The sequence below is a fragment of the Ranitomeya imitator genome, chromosome 5 (genome assembly GCF_032444005.1).
Source record: "Ranitomeya imitator isolate aRanImi1 chromosome 5, aRanImi1.pri, whole genome shotgun sequence".
In the NCBI taxonomy this organism is placed as follows: Eukaryota; Metazoa; Chordata; class Amphibia; order Anura; family Dendrobatidae; genus Ranitomeya; species Ranitomeya imitator.
Window position 1 is genome coordinate 474,909,472 of NC_091286.1, and position 24,721 is coordinate 474,934,192.

At 44.1% G+C, this 24,721-nt stretch overlaps 1 protein-coding gene across 1 annotated transcript in view; it reads left to right on the forward strand.

Annotated features, from left to right (window-relative positions):
* The window catches only part of SLC2A2 (solute carrier family 2 member 2), a 110,978-nt gene that overhangs the window by 10,881 nt on the left and 75,376 nt on the right, over positions 1–24,721 (forward strand). The window contains exon 2 of the mRNA XM_069727331.1: positions 22,836–22,931. Coding sequence (XP_069583432.1) covers positions 22,836–22,931 — 96 coding nt within the window. The remainder of the gene's footprint in view (positions 1–22,835; positions 22,932–24,721) is intronic.

Below are 24,721 nucleotides of genomic sequence, written 5' to 3' on the forward strand. Positions count from 1 at the left end.
AGCCAATGACGCCACTCCTCGAATGCCCACTTCATGGCCAGCAACTCTCGGTTGCCCACATCATAATTACGCTCAGCAGCAGAAAATTTCCTGGAAAAGAAAGCACATGGTTTGAACACTGAGCAACCAGAACCTCTCTGTGACAAAACCGCCCCTGCACCAATCTCAGAAGCATCAACCTCGACCTGGAACGGAAGAGAAACATCAGGTTGACACAACACAGGGGCACAGCAAAAACGACGCTTCAACTCCTGAAAAGCTTCCACGGCAGCAGAAGACCAATTAACCAAATCAGCACCCTTCTTGGTCAAATCGGTCAATGGTCTGGCAATGCTAGAAAAATTACAGATGAAGCGACGATAAAAATTAGCAAAGCCCAGGAATTTCTGCAAACTTTTTAGAGATGTCGGCTGAGTCCAATCCTGGATGGCCTGAACCTTAACCGGATCCATCTCGATAGTAGAAGGGGAAAAGATGAACCCCAAAAATGAAACTTTCTGCACACCGAAGAGACACTTTGATCCCTTCACAAACAAGGAATTAGCACGCAGTACCTGGAAAACCATTCTGACTTGCTTTACATGAGACTCCCAATCATCTGAGAAGATCAAAATGTCATCCAAGTAAACAATCAAGAATTTATCCAGATACTCACGAAAAATGTCATGCATAAAAGACTGAAAAACAGATGGAGCATTGGCAAGTCCGAACGGCATCACCAGATACTCAAAATGACCCTCGGGCGTATTAAATGCCGTTTTCCATTCATCTCCCTGCCTGATTCTCACCAGATTATACGCACCACGAAGATCAATCTTAGTAAACCAACTAGCCCCCTTAATCCGAGCAAACAAGTCAGAAATCAATGGCAAGGGATACTGAAACTTAACAGTGATCTTATTAAGAAGGCGGTAATCAATACACGGTCTTAGCGAACCATCCTTCTTGGCTACAAAAAAGAACCCTGCTCCCAATGGTGACGACGATGGGCGAATATGTCCCTTCTCCAGGGACTCCTTCACATAACTGCGCATAGCGGTGTGTTCAGGTACGGACAAATTAAATAAACGACCCTTAGGGAATTTACTACCAGGAATCAAATCGATAGCACAATCACAATTCCTATGCGGAGGAAGGGCATCAGACTTGGACTCTTCAAATACATCCTGAAAGTCCGACAAGAACTCTGGGATGTCAGAAGGAATGGATGACGAAATAGACAAAAATGGAACATCACCATGTACTCCCTGACAACCCCAGCTGGTTACCGACATAGAGTTCCAATCCAATACTGGATTATGGGTTTGTAGCCATGGCAACCCCAACACGACCACATCATGCAAATTATGCAGTACCAAAAAGCGAATAACTTCCTGATGTGCAGGAGCCATGCACATGGTCAGCTGGGCCCAGTACTGAGGCTTATTCTTGGCCAGAGGTGTAGCATCAATTCCTCTCAACGGAATAGGACACCGCAAAGGCTCCAAGAAAAATCCACAACGTTTAGCATAATCCAAATCCATCAGATTCAGGGCAGCGCCTGAATCCACAAACGCCATGACAGAATATGATGACAAAGAGCACATTAAGGTAATGGACAAAAGGAATTTGGACTGTACAGTACCAATAACGGCAGAGCTATCGAACCGCCTAGTGCGTTTAGGACAATTAGAAATAGCATGAGTAGAATCACCACAATAGAAACACAGTCTGTTCAGACGTCTGTGTTCTTGCCGTTCTACTTTAGTCATAGTCCTGTTGCACTGCATAGGCTCAGGCTTACTCTCAGACAATACCGCCAGATGGTGCACAGATTTACGCTCGCGCAAGCGACGACCGATCTGAATGGCCAAGGACATAGACTCATTCAAACCAGCAGGCATAGGAAATCCCACCATTACATCCTTAAGAGCTTCAGAGAGACCCTTTCTGAACAAAGCCGCTAGTGCAGATTCATTCCACAGAGTGAGTACTGACCATTTTCTAAATTTCTGACAATATAGTTCTACATCATCCTGACCCTGGCATAAAGCCAGCAGATTTTTCTCAGCTTGATCCACTGAATTAGGCTCATCGTAAAGCAATCCCAGCGCCTGGAAAAATGCATCAATATTACTCAATGCAGAATCTCCTGGTGCAAGAGAAAACGCCCAGTCCTGTGGGTCGCCGCGCAAAAAAGAAATAATAATCAAAACCTGTTGAATAGGATTACCAGAAGAATGAGGTTTCAAGGCCAAAAATAGCTTACAATTATTTCTGAAGCTCAGGAACTTAGTTCTGTCACCAAAAAACAAATCAGGAATCGGAATTCTTGGTTCTAGCATCGATTTCTGATCAATAGTATCTTGAATCTTTTGTACATTTACAACGAGATTATCCATTGAGGAGCACAGAGCCTGAATATCCATGTCCACAGCTGTGTCCTGAAGCACTCTAATGTCTAGGGGAAAAAAAAGACTGAAGACAGAGCTAAGAAAAAAAAATGATGTCAGGATTTCTTTTTTCCCTCTATTGGAAATCATTGAATAGGCTCCTTGTACTGTTAGGGCTGGCAATCAGGCAACACAGCGTGCAGTAATCAGCGCACATACAGAGATCTGGCAAAAACCCAAAACAATAGGACGAGCTCTGAGACGTGGAATCTCTGTAGACTGCAGTACCTGAACTGTCCTCACACAACTGGAAGCAGCAGTGGATTGCGCCTATCACTACCTATGCAACTCGGCACTGCCTGAGGAGCTGACTAGCCTGAAGATAGAAATACAAGCCTGACTTACCTCAGAGAAATACCCCAAAGGAATAGGCAGCCCCCACATATAATGACTGTTAGCAAGATGAAAAGACAAACGTAGGAATGAAATAGATTCAGCAAAGTGAGGCCCGATATTCTAGACAGAGCGAGGATAGCAAAGAGAACTATGCAGTCTACAAAAAACCCTAAAACGAAAACCACGCAAAGGGGCAAAAAAGACCCACCGTGCCGAACTAACAGCACGGCGGTGCACCCCTTTGCTTCTCAGAGCTTCCAGCAAAAGATAATAACAAGCTGGACAGAAAAAACAGAAAACAAACTAGAAGCACTTATCTAGCAGAGCAGCAGGCCCAAGGAAAGATGCAGTAGCTCAGATCCAACACTGGAACATTGACAAGGAGCAAGGAAGACAGACTCAGGTGGAGCTAAATAGCAAGGCAGCCAACGAGCTCACCAAAACACCTGAGGGAGGACGCCCAGAGACTGCAATACCACTTGTGACCACAGAATTCACAACAGTCAGCAGAAAGAAAATTAAGTAGCCAGGTGGTAAAGTGAAAGTAGTGTGCCTTTAAAACCTAATATTTAATGGGCAATGACTGGTATGTGATGACTGTTGTATATTGTTTCTTGTGGTTGCTGCAATTCTCTTCATTTTGTGAATTCTGATCATGATCGTTTAGCCCTCCCATGTAAGGGTACCGTCACACTATACGATTTACCAACGATCACGACCAGCGATACGACCTGGCCGTGATCGTTGGTAAGTCGTAGTGTGGTCGCTGGAGAGCTGTCACACAGACAGCTCTCTCCAGCGACCAACGATGCCGAGGTCCCCGGGTAACCAGTGTAAACATCGGGTTACTAAGCGCAGGACCGCGCTTAGTAACCCGATGTTTACCCTGGTTACCAGCGTAAAAAAACAAACAGTAAATACTTACATTCCGGTGTCTGTCCCTTGCCGTCTGCTTCCCGCACTCACTGACTGCCGGCCGTAAAGTGAAAGCACAGCACAGCGGTGACGTCTGTTATGTTTGCTAATGACAGGTGTTATGAAGGCAATCCAGAAACACAGTGTGCTTAGCGATCAGAGCGCACACAGTGATCTGACAAATACCCAAAAATACAAGAACGAGCTCTGAGACGTGGAAACTCTGTAGACTGCACACCTGATCCTATCCTAAACACAACTAAAAGCGGCTGTGGATTGCGCCTAACAACTACCTAGGCAACTCGGCACAGCCTAAGAAACTAGCTAGCCTGAAGATAGAAAAATAGGCCTGACTTGCCCCAGAGAAATTCCCCAAAGGAAAAGGCAGCCCCCCACATATAATGACTGTGAGTAAGATGAAAAGACAAAACGTAGGGATGAAATAGATTCAGCAAAGTGGGGCCCGATATTCTAGGACAGAGCGAGGACAGTAAAGCGAACTTTGCAGTCTACAAAAAACCCTAAAGCAAAACCACGCAAAGGGGGCAAAAAAAAAACCACCGTGCCGAACTAACGGCACGGCGGTACACCCTTTGCGTCTCAGAGCTTCCAGCAAAACAAAAGACAAGCTGGACAGAAAAAAAGCAACAAAAAAGCAAAAAGCACTTAGCTATACAGAGCAGCAGGTCACAGGAACAATCAGGAGAAGCTCAGATCCAACACTGAAACATTGACAAGGAGCAAGGATAGCAGCATCAGGCGGAGTTAAGTAATGAAGCAGTTAACGAGCTCACCAGAACACCTGAGGGAGGAAGCTCAGAAGCTGCAGTACCACTTGTGACCACAGGAGTGAATTCAGCCACAGAATTCACAACAGTACCCCCCCCTTGAGGAGGGGTCACCGAACCCTCACCAGAGCCCCCAGGCCGACCAGGATGAGCCGCATGAAAGGCACGAACAAGATCGGAAGCATGAACATCAGAGGCAAAAACCCAGGAATTATCTTCCTGAGCATAACCCTTCCATTTAACCAGATACTGGAGTTTCCGTCTAGAAACACGAGAATCCAAAATCTTCTCCACGATATACTCCAATTCCCCCTCCACCAAAACCGGGGCAGGAGGCTCAACAGATGGAACCATAGGTGCCACGTATCTCCGCAACAACGACCTATGGAATATATTATGTATGGAAAAGGAGTCTGGGAGGGTCAAACGAAAAGACACAGGATTGAGAACCTCAGAAATCCTATACGGACCAATAAAACGAGGTTTAAATTTAGGAGAGGAAACCTTCATAGGAATATGACGAGAAGATAACCAAACCAGATCCCCAACACGAAGTCGGGGACCCACACGGCGTCTGCGATTAGCGAAAAGTTGAGCTTTCTCCTGGGACAAGATCAAATTGTCCACTACCTGAGTCCAGATCTGCTGCAACCTATCCACCACAGAATCCACACCAGGACAGTCCGAAGACTCAACCTGTCCTGAAGAGAAACGAGGATGGAACCCAGAATTGCAAAAAAATGGAGAAACCAAGGTAGCCGAGCTGGCCCGATTATTAAGGGCAAACTCAGCCAACGGCAAAAAGGACACCCAATCATCCTGGTCTGCAGAAACAAAACATCTCAGATATGTTTCCAAGGTCTGATTGGTTCGTTCGGTCTGGCCATTAGTCTGAGGATGGAAAGCCGAGGAAAAGGATAGGTCAATGCCCATCCTACCACAAAAGGCTCGCCAAAACCTTGAAACAAACTGGGAACCTCTGTCAGAAACAATATTCTCAGGAATGCCATGCAACAGAACCACATGCTGAAAGAACAAAGGTACCAAATCAGAGGAGGAAGGCAATTTAGCCAAGGGCACCAGATGGACCATTTTAGAAAAGCGATCACAGACCACCCAAATGACTGACATCTTTTGAGAAACGGGAAGGTCAGAAATGAAATCCATCGAAATATGTGTCCAAGGCCTCTTTGGGACCGGCAAGGGCAAAAGCAACCCACTGGCACGAGAACAGCAGGGCTTAGCCCTAGCACAAATCCCACAGGACTGCACAAAAGTACGTACATCCCGTGACAGAGATGGCCACCAGAAGGATCTAGCCACTAACTCTCTGGTACCAAAGATTCCAGGATGACCAGCCAACACCGAACAATGAAGTTCAGAGATAAGTTTATTAGTCCACCTATCAGGGACGAACAGTTTCTCTGCTGGACAACGATCAGGTTTATTCGCCTGAAATTTTTGCAGCACCCGCCGCAAATCAGGGGAGATGGCAGACACAATGACTCCTTCCTTGAGGATACCCGCTGGCTCAGATAAACCCGGAGAGTCGGGCACAAAACTCCTAGACAGAGCATCCGCCTTCACATTTTTAGAGCCCGGAAGGTACGAAATCACAAAGTCGAAGCGGGCAAAAAATAACGACCAACGGGCCTGTCTAGGATTCAAGCGCTTGGCAGACTCGAGATAAGTCAAGTTCTTATGATCAGTCAATACCACCACGCGATGCTTAGCTCCTTCAAGCCAATGACGCCACTCCTCGAATGCCCACTTCATGGCCAGCAACTCTCGATTGCCCACATCATAATTACGCTCAGCGGGCGAAAACTTCCTGGAAAAGAAAGCACATGGTTTCATCACTGAGCAATCAGAACCTCTCTGTGACAAAACCGCCCCTGCTCCAATCTCAGAAGCATCAACCTCGACCTGGAACGGAAGAGAAACATCTGGCTGACACAACACAGGGGCAGAACAAAAACGACGCTTCAACTCCTGAAAAGCTTCCACAGCAGCAGAAGACCAATTAACCAAATCAGCACCCTTCTTGGTCAAATCGGTCAATGGTTTGGCAATGCTAGAAAAATTACAGATGAAGCGACGATAAAAATTAGCAAAGCCCAGGAACTTTTGCAGACTTTTCAGAGATGTCGGCTGAATCCAATCCTGGATGGCTTGGACCTTAACTGGATCCATCTCGATAGTAGAAGGGGTAAACATGAACCCTAAAAATGAAACTTTCTGCACACCGAAGAGACACTTTGATCCCTTCACAAACAAAGAGTTAGCACGCAGGACCTGAAAAACCATTCTGACCTGCTTCACATGAGACTCCCAATCATCTGAGAAGATCAAAATGTCATCCAAGTAAACAATCAGGAATTTATCCAGATACTCACGGAAGATGTCATGCATAAAAGACTGAAACACAGATGGAGCATTGGCAAGTCCGAACGGCATCACTAGATACTCAAAATGACCCTCGGGCGTATTGAATGCAGTTTTCCATTCATCTCCTTGCCTGATTCTCACCAGATTATACGCACCACGAAGATCTATCTTAGTGAACCAACTAGCCCCCTTAATACGAGCAAACAAGTCAGATAACAATGGCAAGGGATACTGAAATTTAACAGTGATCTTATTAAGAAGGCGGTAATCAATACACGGTCTCAGCGAACCATCCTTCTTGGCTACATCCATTGAAGAGCACAGACCTTGAATATCCATGTCCACACCTGTGTCCAGAATCACCCAAATGTCTAGGGGAAAAAAAAAGTGAACACAGAGCAGAAAAAAAAAAAAATGATGTCAGAACTTTTTCTTTCCCTCTATTGAGAATCATTAGTTTGGCTCCTTGTACTGTTATGTTTGCTAATGACAGGTGTTATGAAGGCAATCCAGAAACACAGTGTGCTTAGCGATCAGAGCGCACACAGTGATCTGACAAATACCCAAAAATACAAGAACGAGCTCTGAGACGTGGAAACTCTGTAGACTGCACACCTGATCCTATCCTAAACACAACTAAAAGCGGCTGTGGATTGCGCCTAACAACTACCTAGGCAACTCGGCACAGCCTAAGAAACTAGCTAGCCTGAAGATAGAAAAATAGGCCTGACTTGCCCCAGAGAAATTCCCCAAAGGAAAAGGCAGCCCCCCACATATAATGTCTGTGAGTAAGATAAAAAGACAAAACGTAGGGATGAAATAGATTCAGCAAAGTGGGGCCCGATATTCTAGGACAGAGCGAGGACAGTAAAGCGAACTTTGCAGTCTACAAAAAACCCTAAAGCAAAACCACGCAAAGGGGGCAAAAAAAAAACCACCGTGCCGAACTAACGGCACGGCGGTACACCCTTTGCGTCTCAGAGCTTCCAGCAAAACAAAAGACAAGCTGGACAGAAAAAAAGCAACAAAAAAGCAAAAAGCACTTAGCTATACAGAGCAGCAGGTCACAGGAACAATCAGGAGAAGCTCAGATCCAACACTGAAACATTGACAAGGAGCAAGGATAGCAGCATCAGGCGGAGTTAAGTAATGAAGCAGTTAACGAGCTCACCAGAACACCTGAGGGAGGAAGCTCAGAAGCTGCAGTACCACTTGTGACCACAGGAGTGAATTCAGCCACAGAATTCACAACAGACGTCACCGCTGTGCTCTGCTTTCACTTTACGGCCGGCAGTCAGTGAGTGCGGGAAGCAGACGGCAAGGGACCTGACGGACACCGGAATGTAAGTATGTAGTGTTTGTTTTTTTTTACATTTACGCTGGTAACCAGGGTAAACATTGGGTTACTAAGCGCGGTCCTGTTTACCCTGGTTACAAGCGAACGTATCGCTAGATCGGTGTCACACACACCGATCTAGCGATGACAGCGGGAGATCCAGCGACGAAAGAATGTTCCAAACGATCTGCTACGACGTACGATTCTCAGCAGGATCCCTGATCGCTGCTGCGTGTCAGACACAGCGATATCGTAGCGATATCGCTGGAACGTCACGAATCGTACCGTCGTAGCGATCAAAATGGCACTGTGTGACGGTACCCTAACAGTATTACATCTCTTAATAAAAGGATGTTTACAAATTACTGTAGATAGCATCTATTCTTCCTAGGAACTGCCTACTACTGGACAAGCTCTTGTTAATGGAATTGGGGATGGTGAAAAAATGAAAACAAAAAATGATACTTTAGAGACTGGAGTTATTCATCCATACTCAGGGCAGTATCTCCCAACAGTATTATGACATCATCATCTGGCAGGGCCATCACCTGAATGCTGAAGCCACTGATTTCCACCTCCTTTGGTCCATTATTAAGGGACTGTCTAGTATTGATAATGATGATAATGTGTGCAAAACTGTAAAGCGCTGCGGAATATGTTAGCACTATATAAAAATAAAGATTATTATTATTGACAACCTTTTCAAGGCCTCCACACATAGTAGATGAAAGAATGCCAAATCCACTGAGTTGAATGGAACCAGCTGACTATTTGATGTCTAGGAGGATCAGATGATGCCAGAGGAGAGAAGGATTGGATCATTGAAACATTAACGGATGATCCTTTTGATTTCAAGGTAGATAAGCCCCTAAAAGGGAAGTCTGGCAGATGATCTCTCTTCTCACCCTGTTTAAAACACATGAATGCTCCACCAGACTGGGAGGTCTAGCTGTTTGCTGAACATTTAGCCGACAATTATGAGGATGGTCAGCTTTATTCTTATATGAGGGCAATAGTAACCTTATCAGTTAATGGGTCAAGGCTACACAAAAAAACAATGTGTACTTACTGTATACTTGTACTGGGAGCCATACATTTATTCCACTAGTAATGGAGACAAAGATTGCTTTCAATGTTACGGTCTATGTATAAAATATGTCAAAATAAGAAAGAAGGTATTTATTTGTAAGTACTTTGTATTACTTATCTTGTTCTGTTCCTCTGTTGTATCATAGTCCAGTGCTGTGTTCACAATTCTGCTCTTTGTCAGTTCAAACAGATAAGTTTGTCTAGAAGCTTATCTGAGTTTCTATAATTAAATGAGACATTTGCATAGCTAACAACAATTTGCATAGCTAACAGCAATCGCCGAACCAATGTCACTGTCCCGATTTGGGGGGCATTGCACGGATTTGAGAAAGCTGTCCTGGTAGGTCAGGGCTGTGTCCCGACTTCCACACACTCTGTGTAATGTCTTCTCTCAATGTCTTTAGTGTTCTACTGCCTCATCAGTTGGCAAAGCTGGCATCTCTCTGCTCAATACATACTTACAATCAATGAAGTAAACAATTCTCTTTTCTTAAAACCTGGTCTCTGGTATTCGAACGCCCAACCTTTTCTATACTTGAACGGTCAGTGTATTCTCCGAAATTACAGGCAAATTTTACTAACACATAGAGCTACATACATACAGTATATACCACTATATTTCTATATACCTGAGTTCTAGGGTGAAAATAAAAGTTACATTTTTTTCCAACTTATAACATTGCTAAAAAATAAATAAAAATAATTAAACAAATTGTATTTGTAACTCCTAAAATGTAACACTGAGGCCGTGCGCACACACAACATAGATGATGTGTTTTTTCAACTGCTTTTTATCTGAACGTTTTCTGCAAGTGTCTGCACCACACTACTCAATAACATTCTTCTCTGATTATTGCGTTTTTGCGGTGTTTTTTTTCCGTATTTTATCCCTTATTTGAACATCTTTGGTGCAGACTTTTAATGTTTGTTTTCTACAGTACTGAAGAGCTTTGATTCTGCACTTAAAAAAGCAACAGCATTTTTTTCACATGCATTTTTAATAGGCTCCACATAGAGCCCTATAGTTAAAAAATGCAACAAAACAGCACAGTTTAACCCCTTAGTGACAGAGCCAAATTTTTTAAATCTGACCAGTGTCACTTTATGTGGTAATAACTCTGCAACGCTTCAACAAATCCCAGTGATTTTGAGATTGTTTTTTCGTGACACATTATACTTTATGATAATGGTAAATATAGGTCAATATGTTTTGTGTTTATTTATAGAAAATATCAAAAATTTGAGAAAAATTTTAAAAAATTAGCAATTTTCAAAGTTTGAATGATTATCCCTTTAATCCAGATGGTCATACCTCAGCAAACCATTAATAAATAACATTTCCCACATATCAGCTTTACATCAGCACCATTTGTAAAATGTTATTTTATTTTCTTAGCATTTTAGGAGGTTTAAAATTGTAGCAGCAATTTTTCATTTTTTCAAGGAAATTTACAACATTTATTTTTTTAGGGACTTATCCATGTTTGAAGTGACTTTAGGGGTCTCATATATTGGGAAACCCCCGAACGTGATACCATTTTAAAAACCGCACCCCCTGACATATTGAAAACTGCTGTCAGGTAGTTTATTAACCCTTCAGGTGCTCTAGAGGAATTAATGCAAAGTGGTATGACAGAAATGAAAATGTGTATTTTTACCACATAAATGTCGGTAACGTCTGAACAGGTTACAACAGCCGACAGACTCTAAGGCCGCTACTTGGTCATGAATTGCCATCGCAAACATCAGGACCACAAAATCATGATCTGAGGGCACCAACTGGGATAAAGAGGAAGCCTGCACACTCTGTTAACCATTTATAATGATGTAGTCACTATTGACAGCAGCATCTAAGGGGTTAAACAGATATGTACGGTGCCAACACTGATCGTGGCTGATGCAGCAAGTTGTCAGCTTTAGTGGACAGCTGACAGCTGCTGGATTGTCACCTGTATGGGGAGGCTATTCTCTTATATCTCAGGTCAGTTAAAAGACGTATTGGCGGTCATTAAGGGGTTAAGGCTGCCGTCACACTAGCAGTATTTGGTCAGTATTTTACATCAGTATTTGTAGCCAAAACCAGGAGTGGAAAAAATAGAAGAAAAGTATAATAGAAACATATGCACCACTTCTGCATTTATCACCCACTCCTGGTTTTGGCTTACAAATACTGATGTAAAATACTGACCAAATACTGATAGTGTGACGGCAGCCTAACAGTGTCTTTACACACAAAGTGGGCAGGAGTTTTCATGAAATCACATCCACTTAGGATATTTATGACATATTCACATATAGTGCAATTGTTGCGTCTTTTTATGCTGCTTTTTTTGGTAAGAAATTCTGCTGCCTTAAACTGTCCAATCAAATCGGATGTGATTTCATGAAAACTGCACCCTTTGTGCGTCTAATGCCGCTGCTGAGCTGTGCAGTTTAGTTCCTTTTTTTCTCTTTAGGCTTCTATGGGTTGTGTGAAAAAAATGCATGTAAAAAATATAGTTGCATTTTTAAGTGTAAATCAAAGCTTTTCTCTACTATAAAAAAACACATTAAAATTCTGCTTCAAATCTGCACCAAAAATACATCAAATGAAAGGAAATATGCAGAAAAAAAGCATAAAAAATACAATAACCAGAGGAGATTGTTATTATATAGTTTGTTGCAGACATCTGCAAAAATCAAAAACACAGTATTTACATTTTGTGTGAACATGGCCTTACAGAAACCATAAAGCAAGACCTCATATAGTGAATTTGAGTAAAAATTTAAAAATATCTAGCTGCTTTAACTAATAGATGAGCAAAAAATAAATCCATAGATCCCAACAGTCCTGGATCCAGCTTTGGGTCTACAGCTTGCAGTCCTGGTGTCTGCTGAATATCCCTGACTGCCACTATGCCACAAGGTTACATTTGGGATCTATGAAAACAAATTACATCTGCTTTGGGTAAAAAAAAAAAAAAAAAAAAAAGAACAGTGTTACTTCCCCCCTGCGGGAATAGCAATGCCTTTCCACTGCTACCCCTATGGGGTCTTTGCTAACATGCCTGCAGCTCAATAGTTTTGTACTATCCACCTCTGGAAAATGCTGAGCCCCATGAGTCTCTGCAGACGTCATGTAGACACTTTTCTTCCTTTCTACATTACATTGTGATTTTGGAAAAATATTTATATTAAGTTGGGTCTAGCTCCTGTAAGGAATATTGTTCCTTTGCAAAGATTCCTTTTTGGACCTTGTGTTTCTTCACATTAAGGTACCTTCACACATAACGATTTCGTTAACGATATCGTTGCTTTTTGTGACGTAGCAACGATATTGTTAACGAAATCGTTATGCGTGACAGCGACCAACAATCAGGCCCCTGCTGGGAGATCGTTGGTCGCTGGGAATGATCAGGACCTTTTTTTTGGTCGCTGATCACCCGCTGTCATCGCTGAATCGGCGTGTGTGACGCCGATCCAGCGATGTGTTCACTGGTAACCAGGGTAAATATCGGGTTACTAAGCGCAGGGCCGCGCTTAGTAACCCGATATTTACCCTGGTTACCATTGTAAAAGTTAAAACAAAAAAAAAACAGTACATACTCACATTCCGTTGTCTGTCACGTCCCCCGGCGTCAGCTTCCCGCACTGACTGTGTCAGCGCCGGCCAACCGTAAAGCAGAGCACAGCGGTGACGTCACCGCTCTGCTTTACGGCCGGCGCTTACACAGTGCAGGGAAGCTGACGCCGGGGGACGTGACAGACAACAGAATGTGAGTATGTACTGTTTTTTTTTTAACTTTTACAATGGTAACCATGGTAAATATCGGGTTACTAAGCGCCGCCCTGCGCTTAGTAACCCGATATTTACCCTGGTTACCCGGGGACTTCGGCATCGTTGAAGACAGTTTCAACGATGCCGAAGTCTTTCCCCTGATCGTTGGTTGCTGGGAGAGCTGTCTGTGTGACAGCTCCCCAGCGACCACACAACGACTTATCAACGATCACGGCCAGGTCGTATCGCTGGTCGTGATCGTTGGTAAGTCGTTTAGTGTAACGGTACCCTTAGTCTTGGGAATGCATTCCTTTCAAGATACCCATCACAACACAGAGGGGGAGGACAAAGTCAACAGCAAGAGCCATAAAGTGTAATTATCTAAAGGTACCGTCACACTCAGCGACGCTGCAGCGATATAGACAACGAGCCGATCGCTGCAGCGTCGCTGTTTAGGTCGCTGTAGAGACGTCAAACACAGCAGCTCCAGAACGATGCAGGAGCGATCCAGTGACGTAACGGCGACTCACTTATCGTTGTAGCTGGTTGTTAGCTCCATGTAAAACATTGCAGGCATCGTTGCTTTTGATGTCAAACACGACGATACACGCCGACCTGAAGAGCAAATAAAGTTCTGGACTTCTAGCTCCGACCAGCGATATCACAGCGGGATCTAGATCGCTGCTGCGTGTCAAACACAACAAGATCGCTATCCAGGACGCTGCAACGTCACGGATCATTGTCGTTCTCGTTGTAAAGTTGCTGAGTGTGAAGGTACCTTAAGGCTAGGCTCACACATACAGTATGCTCCATGAGCACTGCGTCTGGCTTTCTGTTGTAATTCCTGTGAATACTTTTCTGCACAATGATGAGAAAATTATTCTTCTAATGTACCCATAGTAATCCCCGAAAAACAGGATTCCAATGGAAACCCCAACATATCCCAAACAGGTTTTCGCTGCACTTTTGCAGTGTTTTTTTTTTTGCTGTGTTTTTGCTAAATAAGACTATCATTATTAAACATGTAGATAAATCACATATGTAATGCGCTCCAAAAACGTAGCACTACCTGCATCTTGAATGCAACAGTTTTCTGCCAAGAAAGCAGGTTCTGGGTGTAGAAAAATGCTGCAAAAACGCTATATGTGAATATAGCCTGACGTATTTACAGTGTACTGGGCAGACTCTTGTGTCATATATTCAGGTCCTCACTGGCTTCACTTCTCTCCCAGGACTTTCTCACTCTGTCTGATCCACTTCTTGAAAGCTTTGTACTTTTTCTGGTCACTCTTCACTTTCTCTCAGATAAATAAGACACACCGCCTCACTGCATCTGCAAATTGTGTCCCATTCTGTCGGTGCATGGACCAGCCAAATCAGTAAGTTATCGCTTTAAAAAAACTGGTGAAGTTCAGTCCAGCACACAATCTGTTCTCCCACTTAAAAAGATTAGAGGCCTGTAAGGGTACCTTCACACTGAGCAACTTTAGAACGATAACGATAGCGATCCGTAACGTTGCAGCGTCTTGGATAGCGATATCGTTGTGTTTGACACGCAGCAGCGATCAGGCCCCTGCTGTGACATCGCTGGAGCAGAAAGGCCAGAATTTTATTTCGTCGCTGGATCACCCGCTGACATCGCTGAATCGGCATGCGTGACGCTGATCCAGCGATGTCTTCACTTGTAGCCAGGGTAAACATCGGGTTACTAAGCGCAGGGCCGCGCTTAGTAGCCCGATATTTACCCTGGTTACCATTGTAAATGTAAAAAAAAAAAACACTACATACTTACATTCCAGTGTCTGTCGCGTCCCCCGGCGTCAGCTTCCTTGCACTGTGTCAGTGCCGGCTGGCCGTAAAGCACAGCGGTGACGCGACAGACACCGGAATGTAAGTATGTAGTGTTTTTTTTTTTTTACATTTACAATGGTAACCAGGGTAAACATCGGGTTACTAAGCGCAGGGCCGCGCTTAGTAACCCGATGTTTACCCTGGTTACCCGGGGACTTGAGCATCGTTGGTCGCTGGAGAGCTGTCTGTGTGACAGCTCTCCAGCGACCACACAACGACTAAACAGCGACGCTGCAGCGATCGGCATCGTTGTCTATATCGCTGCAGCGTCGCTTAATGTGATGGAACCTTTATTGACATCACAGGTAGACCACAACTATAAGAGTCAAAATGAGAAAACAAATCCAGAAAATCACCTTGTCTGATTTGGCAAAATTTATTTTGCAAATTATGGTGGAAAATAAGTATTTGGTCATTAACAAAAGTTCATCTCAATATTTTGTTATATCTGTTGGCAATGACAGAGGTCAAATGTTTTCTGTAAGTCTTCACAAGGTTGGCACACACTGTTGGTCGTATGTCAGCCCATTCCTCCATGCAGATCTCCTCTAGAGCAGTGATGTTTTGGGTCTGTCGCTGGGCAACACGGACTTTCAACTCCCTCCCAAGGTTTTCTATGGGGTTGAGATCTGGAGACTGGCTAGGCCACTCCTGGACCTTCATATGCTTCTTACGAAGCCACTCCTTCATTGCCCTGGCGGTGTGCTTCGGATCAGTGCTGCCACTAGGAATTTCGGGGCCCCATACTGGCAAAATTTTCGGGGCCCCCTTGAGACTCCACCCAGACTCCACCCCAGCCCCGCCTCCACCCCTCAAACTGTCCACAGTCAAAAGATTTTTTTAAGCCGCCACCACGACAAAGTAGACTCTTTTGGCCGGGCCATACTCTACTCTATCCTGATAATCATTTGTTAAAATATTCAATACAATTTAGGTATATTTTTATTTATTTTTCAATTCTTAAAATGACCAATAATATCACATACAGGGGACAAATACCACTGCACCATTAACAGACACCATATTACCACCACATGATGACTAATAATACCACATGCAAGGAACATATACCGCCACACCATGGCCGTACAACATATTACCACCACATAGTGATTGAATGCTAAAATACTGATCAGTAATAAAAAACACAATACTATTATCACCATAATCATAATAATAATAATAATAATAATAATTTTATTTATACCTATTCCGCAGCAAATTATAGAGGGGATTTGTACAGACAATAGACATTATCGCATAACGAAAGTCACAGTTCACAATAGGTACCAATAGGAGTGAGGGCACTGCTCGCAAGCTTACAATCTATGAGATAAGTGCCATTATGCATAGGAGATCTGTACTTAGTCTGCAGTGTCTGTGTACAGGTAACACAGTGATCACCGGTGACATTATACACAGGAGCTCTGTGTATAGTGTCAGTGTACAGGTAATACAGTGATCACTGGTGACATTGTACACAGGACCGCTGTATATAGTATACAGTGTCAGTGTACAGGTAACACACTGGCTCACCAGTGGCGTCTCTAGGTGAAGTCCTTCATCTTTGCTTTTCATCTTCATCCAGCACAGATCGCTGTCACTTCTTCCAGCCAGGGCTTGTCTCTGCACAAAATAACACAGTTATCTAGAGCACAGCTTGCATAACACATTATTTATTTTTTTCCCAAATTTTAAGCTACACCAGATGAAGAAAAAAAAGGCGACAGTGTTGTTCTGCACAGTAACAGGACCACCTCCCCCATTTAAAACACTTACCTCAAAAAATTAAATACCTCACTGCAGTAATATCTCCATCCTGGCCCTTGTGTGTCTCATTCCTGGCTACAGCTATATGTTCTCCCATCCTGCCTCCATGTGATGTCCCATCCTGCCCCATATGATAACCCCATCCTGCCCCATCTGTTCCATGATCCTGCCCCATCTGTTCCATGATCCTGCCCCATCATACCCATGATCCTGCCCCATGATCCTTCCCCATCTGCCCCATGATCCTGCCCCATTTTTCTCCATCGTATCCATCCTGCCCCATGATTCATAGTTGTGGTCTACCTATGATGTTAATTACAGGCCTCTCTCATCTTTTTAAGTGGGAAAAGTTGTACAATTGGTGGCTGACTAAATACTTTTTCCCCACTGTATAATTAAAATATCATTGTGTTTCGAACAAATAGGTCTAATTCACAGTTCAAAATGTGTTGGAGTTTTAAGTGGATGTTGTGTGTGAACATTATCATATAATAAAGTTTCACTGAGACACGACTAAACTTTCCCCCATATTCACTCTAGATCTGGCAGCTCTCTAAAGTGTGTTTTTTCCTACATTCCTTCCTCTGCCTGGAGCAGTCAGGGGTGGCCTTTGGAGGAGGAACACCATATCTGATAGACGTGACCATCGCCCACTTAGGCCATGCTACCACGGTTAGCAATTGGCAGCGCTACGGACGCGCAGCACATGTCCGCTGCATCCAAATTGCTGCTGGCTTTTTAATGCAGGTGAATCCGCATGTGTTCATTGAACCGTGGGGAATCACCACGTCAATACATTGTATGGGTGAGATTTATCTTGCAGAGACTCGCATCAACGCAAGATAAATTGACATGCTGCGGTCTAGAGAGATGCACCGCATGTCCGTCTCCGCAGGTGAGCCGCGGCGTCTCTGGATGCATAGTGTTCATGGGATTTCTTAAAATCCCACCCACTAAGCTGTAACATCTGGACACTGCATCCATATAGTCAGAGGCGTATCTAGGGTTTCTGGCACCCGGGGCGAGAATTCAATTTGACGCCCCCCTTCCCAAGGACATATGCGATTTGCACACTTAGTCATGTACCGACGAGCCGCTCTCCCTAATGCTCTCAATATTCAGTGAAAAACTGAGAGAAGCAGAAGAGAAGCTCGTTGTCACAGGACCATAAGTATGAAAGTCACATATGAGTGAAGTGTCCTTGTGACGACTACTGGAACCTGCAGAGCTGAATCCTGGCATCGCAGGCTTCTGAATTCTCACAACTAATGCACTGCACACTTTTAGGATTCTCCCTGGCCAGTGGACATGTCCATGCAGCGCTAGAACATGCAAACTTGAAAAACGAAATTTGAACTGCATTACTGCACTAGAAATATGAAAAATGAGAGCGTTTCCATGTTTATGCGCTAAGCGCTCTCATTTTTCATATTTCTAGTGCAGTAATGCAGTTCAAATTTCGTTTTTCAAGTTTGCATGTTCTAGCGCTGCAGTGTGCTGCCTTATTTACTTAACTATATACGAGTTGGTGACTCTAGGTTCAGCACCTGTTCACACTGAGTCTATGTTTGGATGTGCCGGTCAGGTTTTTGAAATGTATTCTCTAGCCTTCTGATCGTGCACTCCGCCTCCTAGCCACAGGTGTTTTAATTACAGCAGGTCCGATACCCCTCCACAGAGAGAGAGAATTTTGGTCTAGGAAGAGGTTTCACATGTACCCATTCAGATGGAGATGTTTATTCTAAGCGAGGTAAGGCAAGTGTAGGACCTGGTATAAGAGAGATGCCGTAAAGGGGCTACCAGGTACACATAAAATTGGCCATTTTTATGCGCTAAACGCTCTCATTTTTCATATTTCTAGTGCAGTAATGCAGTTCAAATTTCGTTTTTCAAGTTTGCATGTTCTAGCGCTGCAGTGTGCTGCCTTATTTACTTAACATTTACATCCAGGTACCTTATAGATGAAGTCATCCCTGGAGTCGTTCTCTTCACACTGACCTCTCCTTTCCATACCAGCCCCCTCTTCACACTGTTCTCTCATACTGTGTTCCCCTATAGGGCCCAGTATTTATACTGTACTCTCATCACACTCCCCCTCCTTGGTATATTGTCCCCTCCTGGCTCTGCCCTTACACTGTCCCTCCATGCTACGCCCCCACTACTCATTTTCTATTCTGTGCCCAATCACCTTTCTCCCCCATACTGTCTCCTCACACTATTCCCTTCCCTCCTCATACTGTTTCCTCTCACATCCCCCTGTTCACCATACTGTCTCCTCATATATTTACCCCCTCACTTTCTACACTGCCTGCTCACCTGACTCCCCATACTGTGTCTGCACACATCCCATCACCCTCACTCCCCGTACTCTGTCCACATACATTTTTCACATCGCTACTCATACTGTGTCCACATACATTCCCCATTCGCTCCTCATACTGTCTGCACCCATCCCCCATACTGTTTCCTCAGATGTGCCCCCATTCCCCAGTACTGTTTCCTCCTACATGCTCCCTATTCCCCAGTACTGTTTCCTCCTACATGCCCCCAATTCCCCCGTACTGTTTCCTCATACATGCCCCCCATTCTACTGTACTGTTTCCTCATATATGCCCATTATTTTCCTCTACCCCACCCCATCATTGCTCTCTTCATCACCTCCATCTTTGCCTTCTCCACGACCACTATCATTTCTTTCTCCCCACCACCCCATAATTTCCCATTCCACAACCTCCATCATTTCCGCCTTCCCCAGCACTCACATCATTGCCCATTCCACCACCTCCATAATTTCCTCCTTTGCCTTTTCCACCACATCCGTCATTTTCTCTTCCCCCACCATCCCCATCATTGTCCTTTCCACCAGCATCATCATTGTCCTTTCCGCCGCCATCATCACCATACTTGCCCATTCCACCACCTCCATCATTTCCCCCCTCCAATATCATCAGTGTGCTTTCCAACACCACCATCCTTGTCTATTCTACCACCTCCATCATTTCTTCCCCCCTCATTATTGCCCTTTCCACCACCTCCATGATTTCCTCCTCCCCCACCATCATTGCATTCTCCCCCACCACCATCATTGCCCACTCCAATTTCCACCTCCATCATTGTTTCCCCGCACCCCCATCATTGCCCATTCCACCTCCATCATTGCCACCTCCATTATTGCCCATTCCACTACATTCATCATTTCCACCTCCCCCTCCATCCCAATTATTGCCCTCTTCCCATCAGCCCTCGCCTCTCCTCCCCGAACACACACAAAACCATTTACCTCTCTGCACATTCACCCGCAGCGCCACGCATGCACACACACACACGCAACACACACACAGCACCTCTACAAACACACACACACAGCACCTCTCACCTCTACATATACACACACAGCACCTCTCACCTCTCTATACAAACACACACAACACACACACACACAGCACCTCTCTCTTTCTCTCTCTCTCTATATATATATATATATACGCACACACACAACTCAACCTCTCCACACGCTCTGCCGCAGCATCTCATCGCCTTCCTCTGACAGCCGGCCGCTGAATGATGATGTCATCCAGCGGCACTGCCTGTGTGAGAGGAAGCGCGGGCAGGAAGACAGATCGCTGCAGCTCCACTGCTATTTTCTCTTGTAGGCAGCAGAGCTGCAGGGATTTCTCCCTGCCCGCTGCAGCCTGTTATGAACTGGTGATTCAGAAACACAATGGACCTGGTGGTTAAGAGCACACAAAGTGACCTGATAGTTACTAATAACATAGGACGAGCTCTGAGACGTGGGAACTCTGCTGACCGCAATCCCTAATCCTATCACACCACACTAGAGGTAGCCGTGGAGCGCTCCTGACCAGACCTAGGCGCCTCGGGCACAGCCTGAGAAACTAGCTAGCCCTGAAGATAGAAAAATAAGCCTACCTTGCCTCAGAGAAATTCCCCAAAGGAAAAGGCAGCCCCCCACATATAATGTCTGTGAGTAAAGATGAAAATACAAACACAGAGATGAAATAGGTTTTAGCAAAGTGAGGCCCGACTTACTGAATAGACCGAGGATAGGAAAGATAGCTTTGCGGTCAGCACAAAAACCTACAAACAACCACGCAGAGGGCGCAAAAAGACCCTCCGCACCGACTAACGGTACGGAGGTGCTTCCTCTGCGTCCCAGAGCTTCCAGCAAGCAAGAAAAACCAAAATAGCAAGCTTGACAGAAAAAATAGCAAACCAAGAAACACAAGCAGAACTTAGCTTATGCAGTGAAGACAGGCCACAAGGACGATCCAGGAGAGAGCAAGACCAATACTGGAACATTGACTGGAGGCAAGGAACAAAGAACTAGGTGGAGTTAAATAGAGCAGCACCTAACGACTTAACCTCGTCACCTGAGGAAGGAAACTCAGAAGCCGCAGCCCCACTCACATCCACCAGAGGAAGCTCATAGACAGAACCAGCCGAAGTACCACTCATGACCCCAGGAGGGAGCTCGACCACAGAATTCACAACAGCAGCCACCCTGCAGGGGCCCCCCTCCATCTCCACCGGACCCCAGTGCAGCCGCACAGGCTGCACATGCAGTATGTCTGCACATGTTGGGAGCCGGTGCGCTGCAACTTCTCTGTGCCGGCTGTCAGCTTGCGAGTCGGCACAGAGAACAGCCGACTCTCAATCCGGGGGGTGGCAGAATGCAGCTGTCGGGGGAGATATTGCGGACCGCCAAATTAGGCGGCCTGACTGTGCCCCCTGCCGGCTGCGCCCGGGGCACATGCCCCGGCAGCCCCCCTTAGATACGCCACTTCATATAGTATAATGCACCAGATAGTCCTCAATATGGTATAATGCACTCGCCATAGGCCTTCATAATACACCTGATAGTACTCATTATAGTATAATGCACTCCCCATGGGTAGACTGTAATATAATCCAGCCCCCCATAGGCAGACCTTACTATAATGCACCTCCATAAAAAAAAAATCCAATGCTCACCTCTCTTTCTCCTGCTTCCTCTCCTGTTCTGAGCTCCTGCTCATCTCCTGACAGTGGGCACCGGGTAGTGAAATCATTGTGCCGGCTGTCAGTGTCTGAGTCAGACACTGAGAGGGGGATGATGGGAAAGGGAGTGAAACGCTCCTTCTCTCATCAATGCGGTCAACTGTATCGGCATCCAGCCCTGTGATGACGGGTGGGGGGCCCACTGCGGACACCGGACCCCCCACCTACCCAGGGACCCCATAGCGGCCAGGTGGCAGAGCAGTGAGATCGATTCTCCCTGCTCTGATGCAGAATGTAACTGTGTCGGCGTGTGCAGCATGGCAATATAGTTAAAATAGCCTAGCTCTGGCTGGGCCCTCTCTGCCCACCCCGGTAGCTACACTACTGTTTATTACTGTTAAATATGACACAGTAATGGGCACTGAATGTGACTAGTTCCAGCTACAATTCAATGGAATAGCTTTATTCCTATTCTATCCTATGTTATACCATCATGCTATGCAGGGTAATACTCCGTGTATTTTATATCATTGTAGAGCACTGCTATATTACTTAGTGTAGCACATATTACTGAACTTGTGCGGTTAGTGGATATCTATAAGAATATATACAGCCTAACATGTCTTTATATGACACCATCATTATAATTGCTTATATCTATTAACTGTTATATTTCAACTTGTGTACTTGTATGTTCCAGTGCACTATTGCACACCTGGTCTATGTTCATGATGCTTGCTAATAGGTCTGTCTCTTCTTGTTTTGTATAGCTATTGTATATATAGCGTTTTATAACTATATAATATTGGTTTGATCTATGGTTGTTCTTCTTCTTTGTGTTGCTGCAGGTTTTATTTCCTTTATATTATCTTATCTGTATGATCTACTTCTGACTTAGTCTAAACAAAAATAACATCTGAAAACTTTTTTCATTATATTAAGTTATAACCAGAAAGGAATAGAATCTATTGCGTTTTCTTTTAACCTGCTCAGTTTTAATAAAAAGCATCAAATACTTTGAAAGCAGCCTAATAATGTATTCAGATAAAAATTACTATTAGAACAAACTAGAGACAGGTATGCACAATAGAAATGCAGGCAGAGATCCGAAAGTTAACAAATTATTGAATAATAAATAGCCAGCTCTATTAATTCTGTCTTATTTTACTCTTTAGAGCCTGACGGGGACCCTGATTTTTGCTGTGTTCACGTCTGTGCTGGGATCTCTGCAATATGGATATGGTATTGGAGTTATTAATGCACCACAAAAGGTAAAACATTAACGTCTATTATATTATTATTATTACTGCATAAAACTGTTATACATTGTGACTTTGCAGTATTTCTAAATGGCTTTCCAAAATTAACAACACCCTAAATGGAAAAATGGGTGACATTTTATATGACCACAATGATGTCAATAGGTTTACTCTCCATTCCCTTGTAGCTAATGAGCAGGGCAGTTAGTGACTACAGTAGTGCTCTATTGAAGCTGGGCAATTCAGAATGGTGTCAAATTAATATTAATATATAGCATAATTATTACTTTTACAGCATCTATGTCCAGGACAGTGAAGATTATTGACTGAATCCCTGGTGTGAGAAGGTACTAAAGAGGTTTGCGGTTGCATTACTGAAGGTATAGGCCAGTGATGAGGTTAAAGAGGTTTTCCAAGAATGTGATAAAATGGCCCCTATCACATAATTCAAAGGCCAGCCAAACCTAGTCACATGTCAGGAACTGTTGAAGAAACACAGTTCCCGAGATCTGTGTCTTAACTGACAGAGGAGCTGTATTGTAATCACACATACCGGTGTGCTGCATGAAAAGGCCTGTAACATGAGAAGAAAGAAATCTCCTCTGGCTGACTGAACACAACCTCAGTCCTTTATGCGCAGTCAGCTGAGTGCACCCTTAAATGTGACTTGGACAGCAGTTTGAATTACATGATGGGGTCAGTTTATTACATTCTTGGAGAACCCTTTTAATATCTCAATTTCTGTTGCCATAGGGCAGAGGATGGATTATTATAAGCCCCTTTGGCAATCTAGAATTAGGTATAAATGTCTGTATTCAAGATTTAAGGCAATTAAGTTTTTTTTCTCTTATTTATGGTGGTCTACTGAAGTGGAGACATTTATTTTGTTACTTCCGGAAGTCTATGGCAATTAAGTGGTTAATTCCATTAATCCTGTTGGTCTATGGCATTTAATGGATTAATGTCAGGTTGCCTGGTGACAGTGAAATGGATAATTTTAGGATCTTTGGTAGAGTGCAGTGGAACGGTTATTTTGGCATACCTGGTGTTCCAGTGGTTATTTATCTTTCCAGTTCCCAGGGCTGAAGCTACATACTGATTATTTCCAGAGAGACTCAGGAGTGCAATGCCCGATCATTGATGTGAAGCCCTGAAAATCCTCAGTGGAGCATACATTGTACATGTATGTACATGAGTAAGAATTACCGTACTTTAAGCAAATCGGCTGTCTTTTAGTGCAGCTTTGGGCCCCTGTATACAATGGATAAATGTTGTCTAAATCCACTGATTTCAGCTGTGTTGGTTGGCCTACTAATATGTATGAGGAACTCTTCACAAAATCATCTGTCAGGGATAATACAGATTGGGTGATTTCATGGTAACACGAGCCCCATAAAACATCCCCAATAAAAACACGTGACACAGGAAATTTTGGTTGGAATAAAATGGCCGTGGTGTTTATTTTGGGTTACATATAAAAGTTTTATTTTAATCCAAGAATAAGCATAACCATTAAAATCTGAATAAACTGGCTTAAATCCAAACACATAACCCAATCCACCCGAAATCAACGGGCGACTTTCCCACAAATAAACGACACGACAAATATAAATAACAATTAAACATAACTTCAGGTAGGGAGGGAGGGATCTTTTATCTTCCTCAGGTGACTGGCGACAAGCCGTTAAAACAGCTGATTTTTATAGATGAAATTCTTCCCGCACTTTTTGTTTAAACCAATCAGAACATGTAAAAAGTGCGGGAACTCATACCAGATTAAACCAGAAAGAACCTGCTCATGC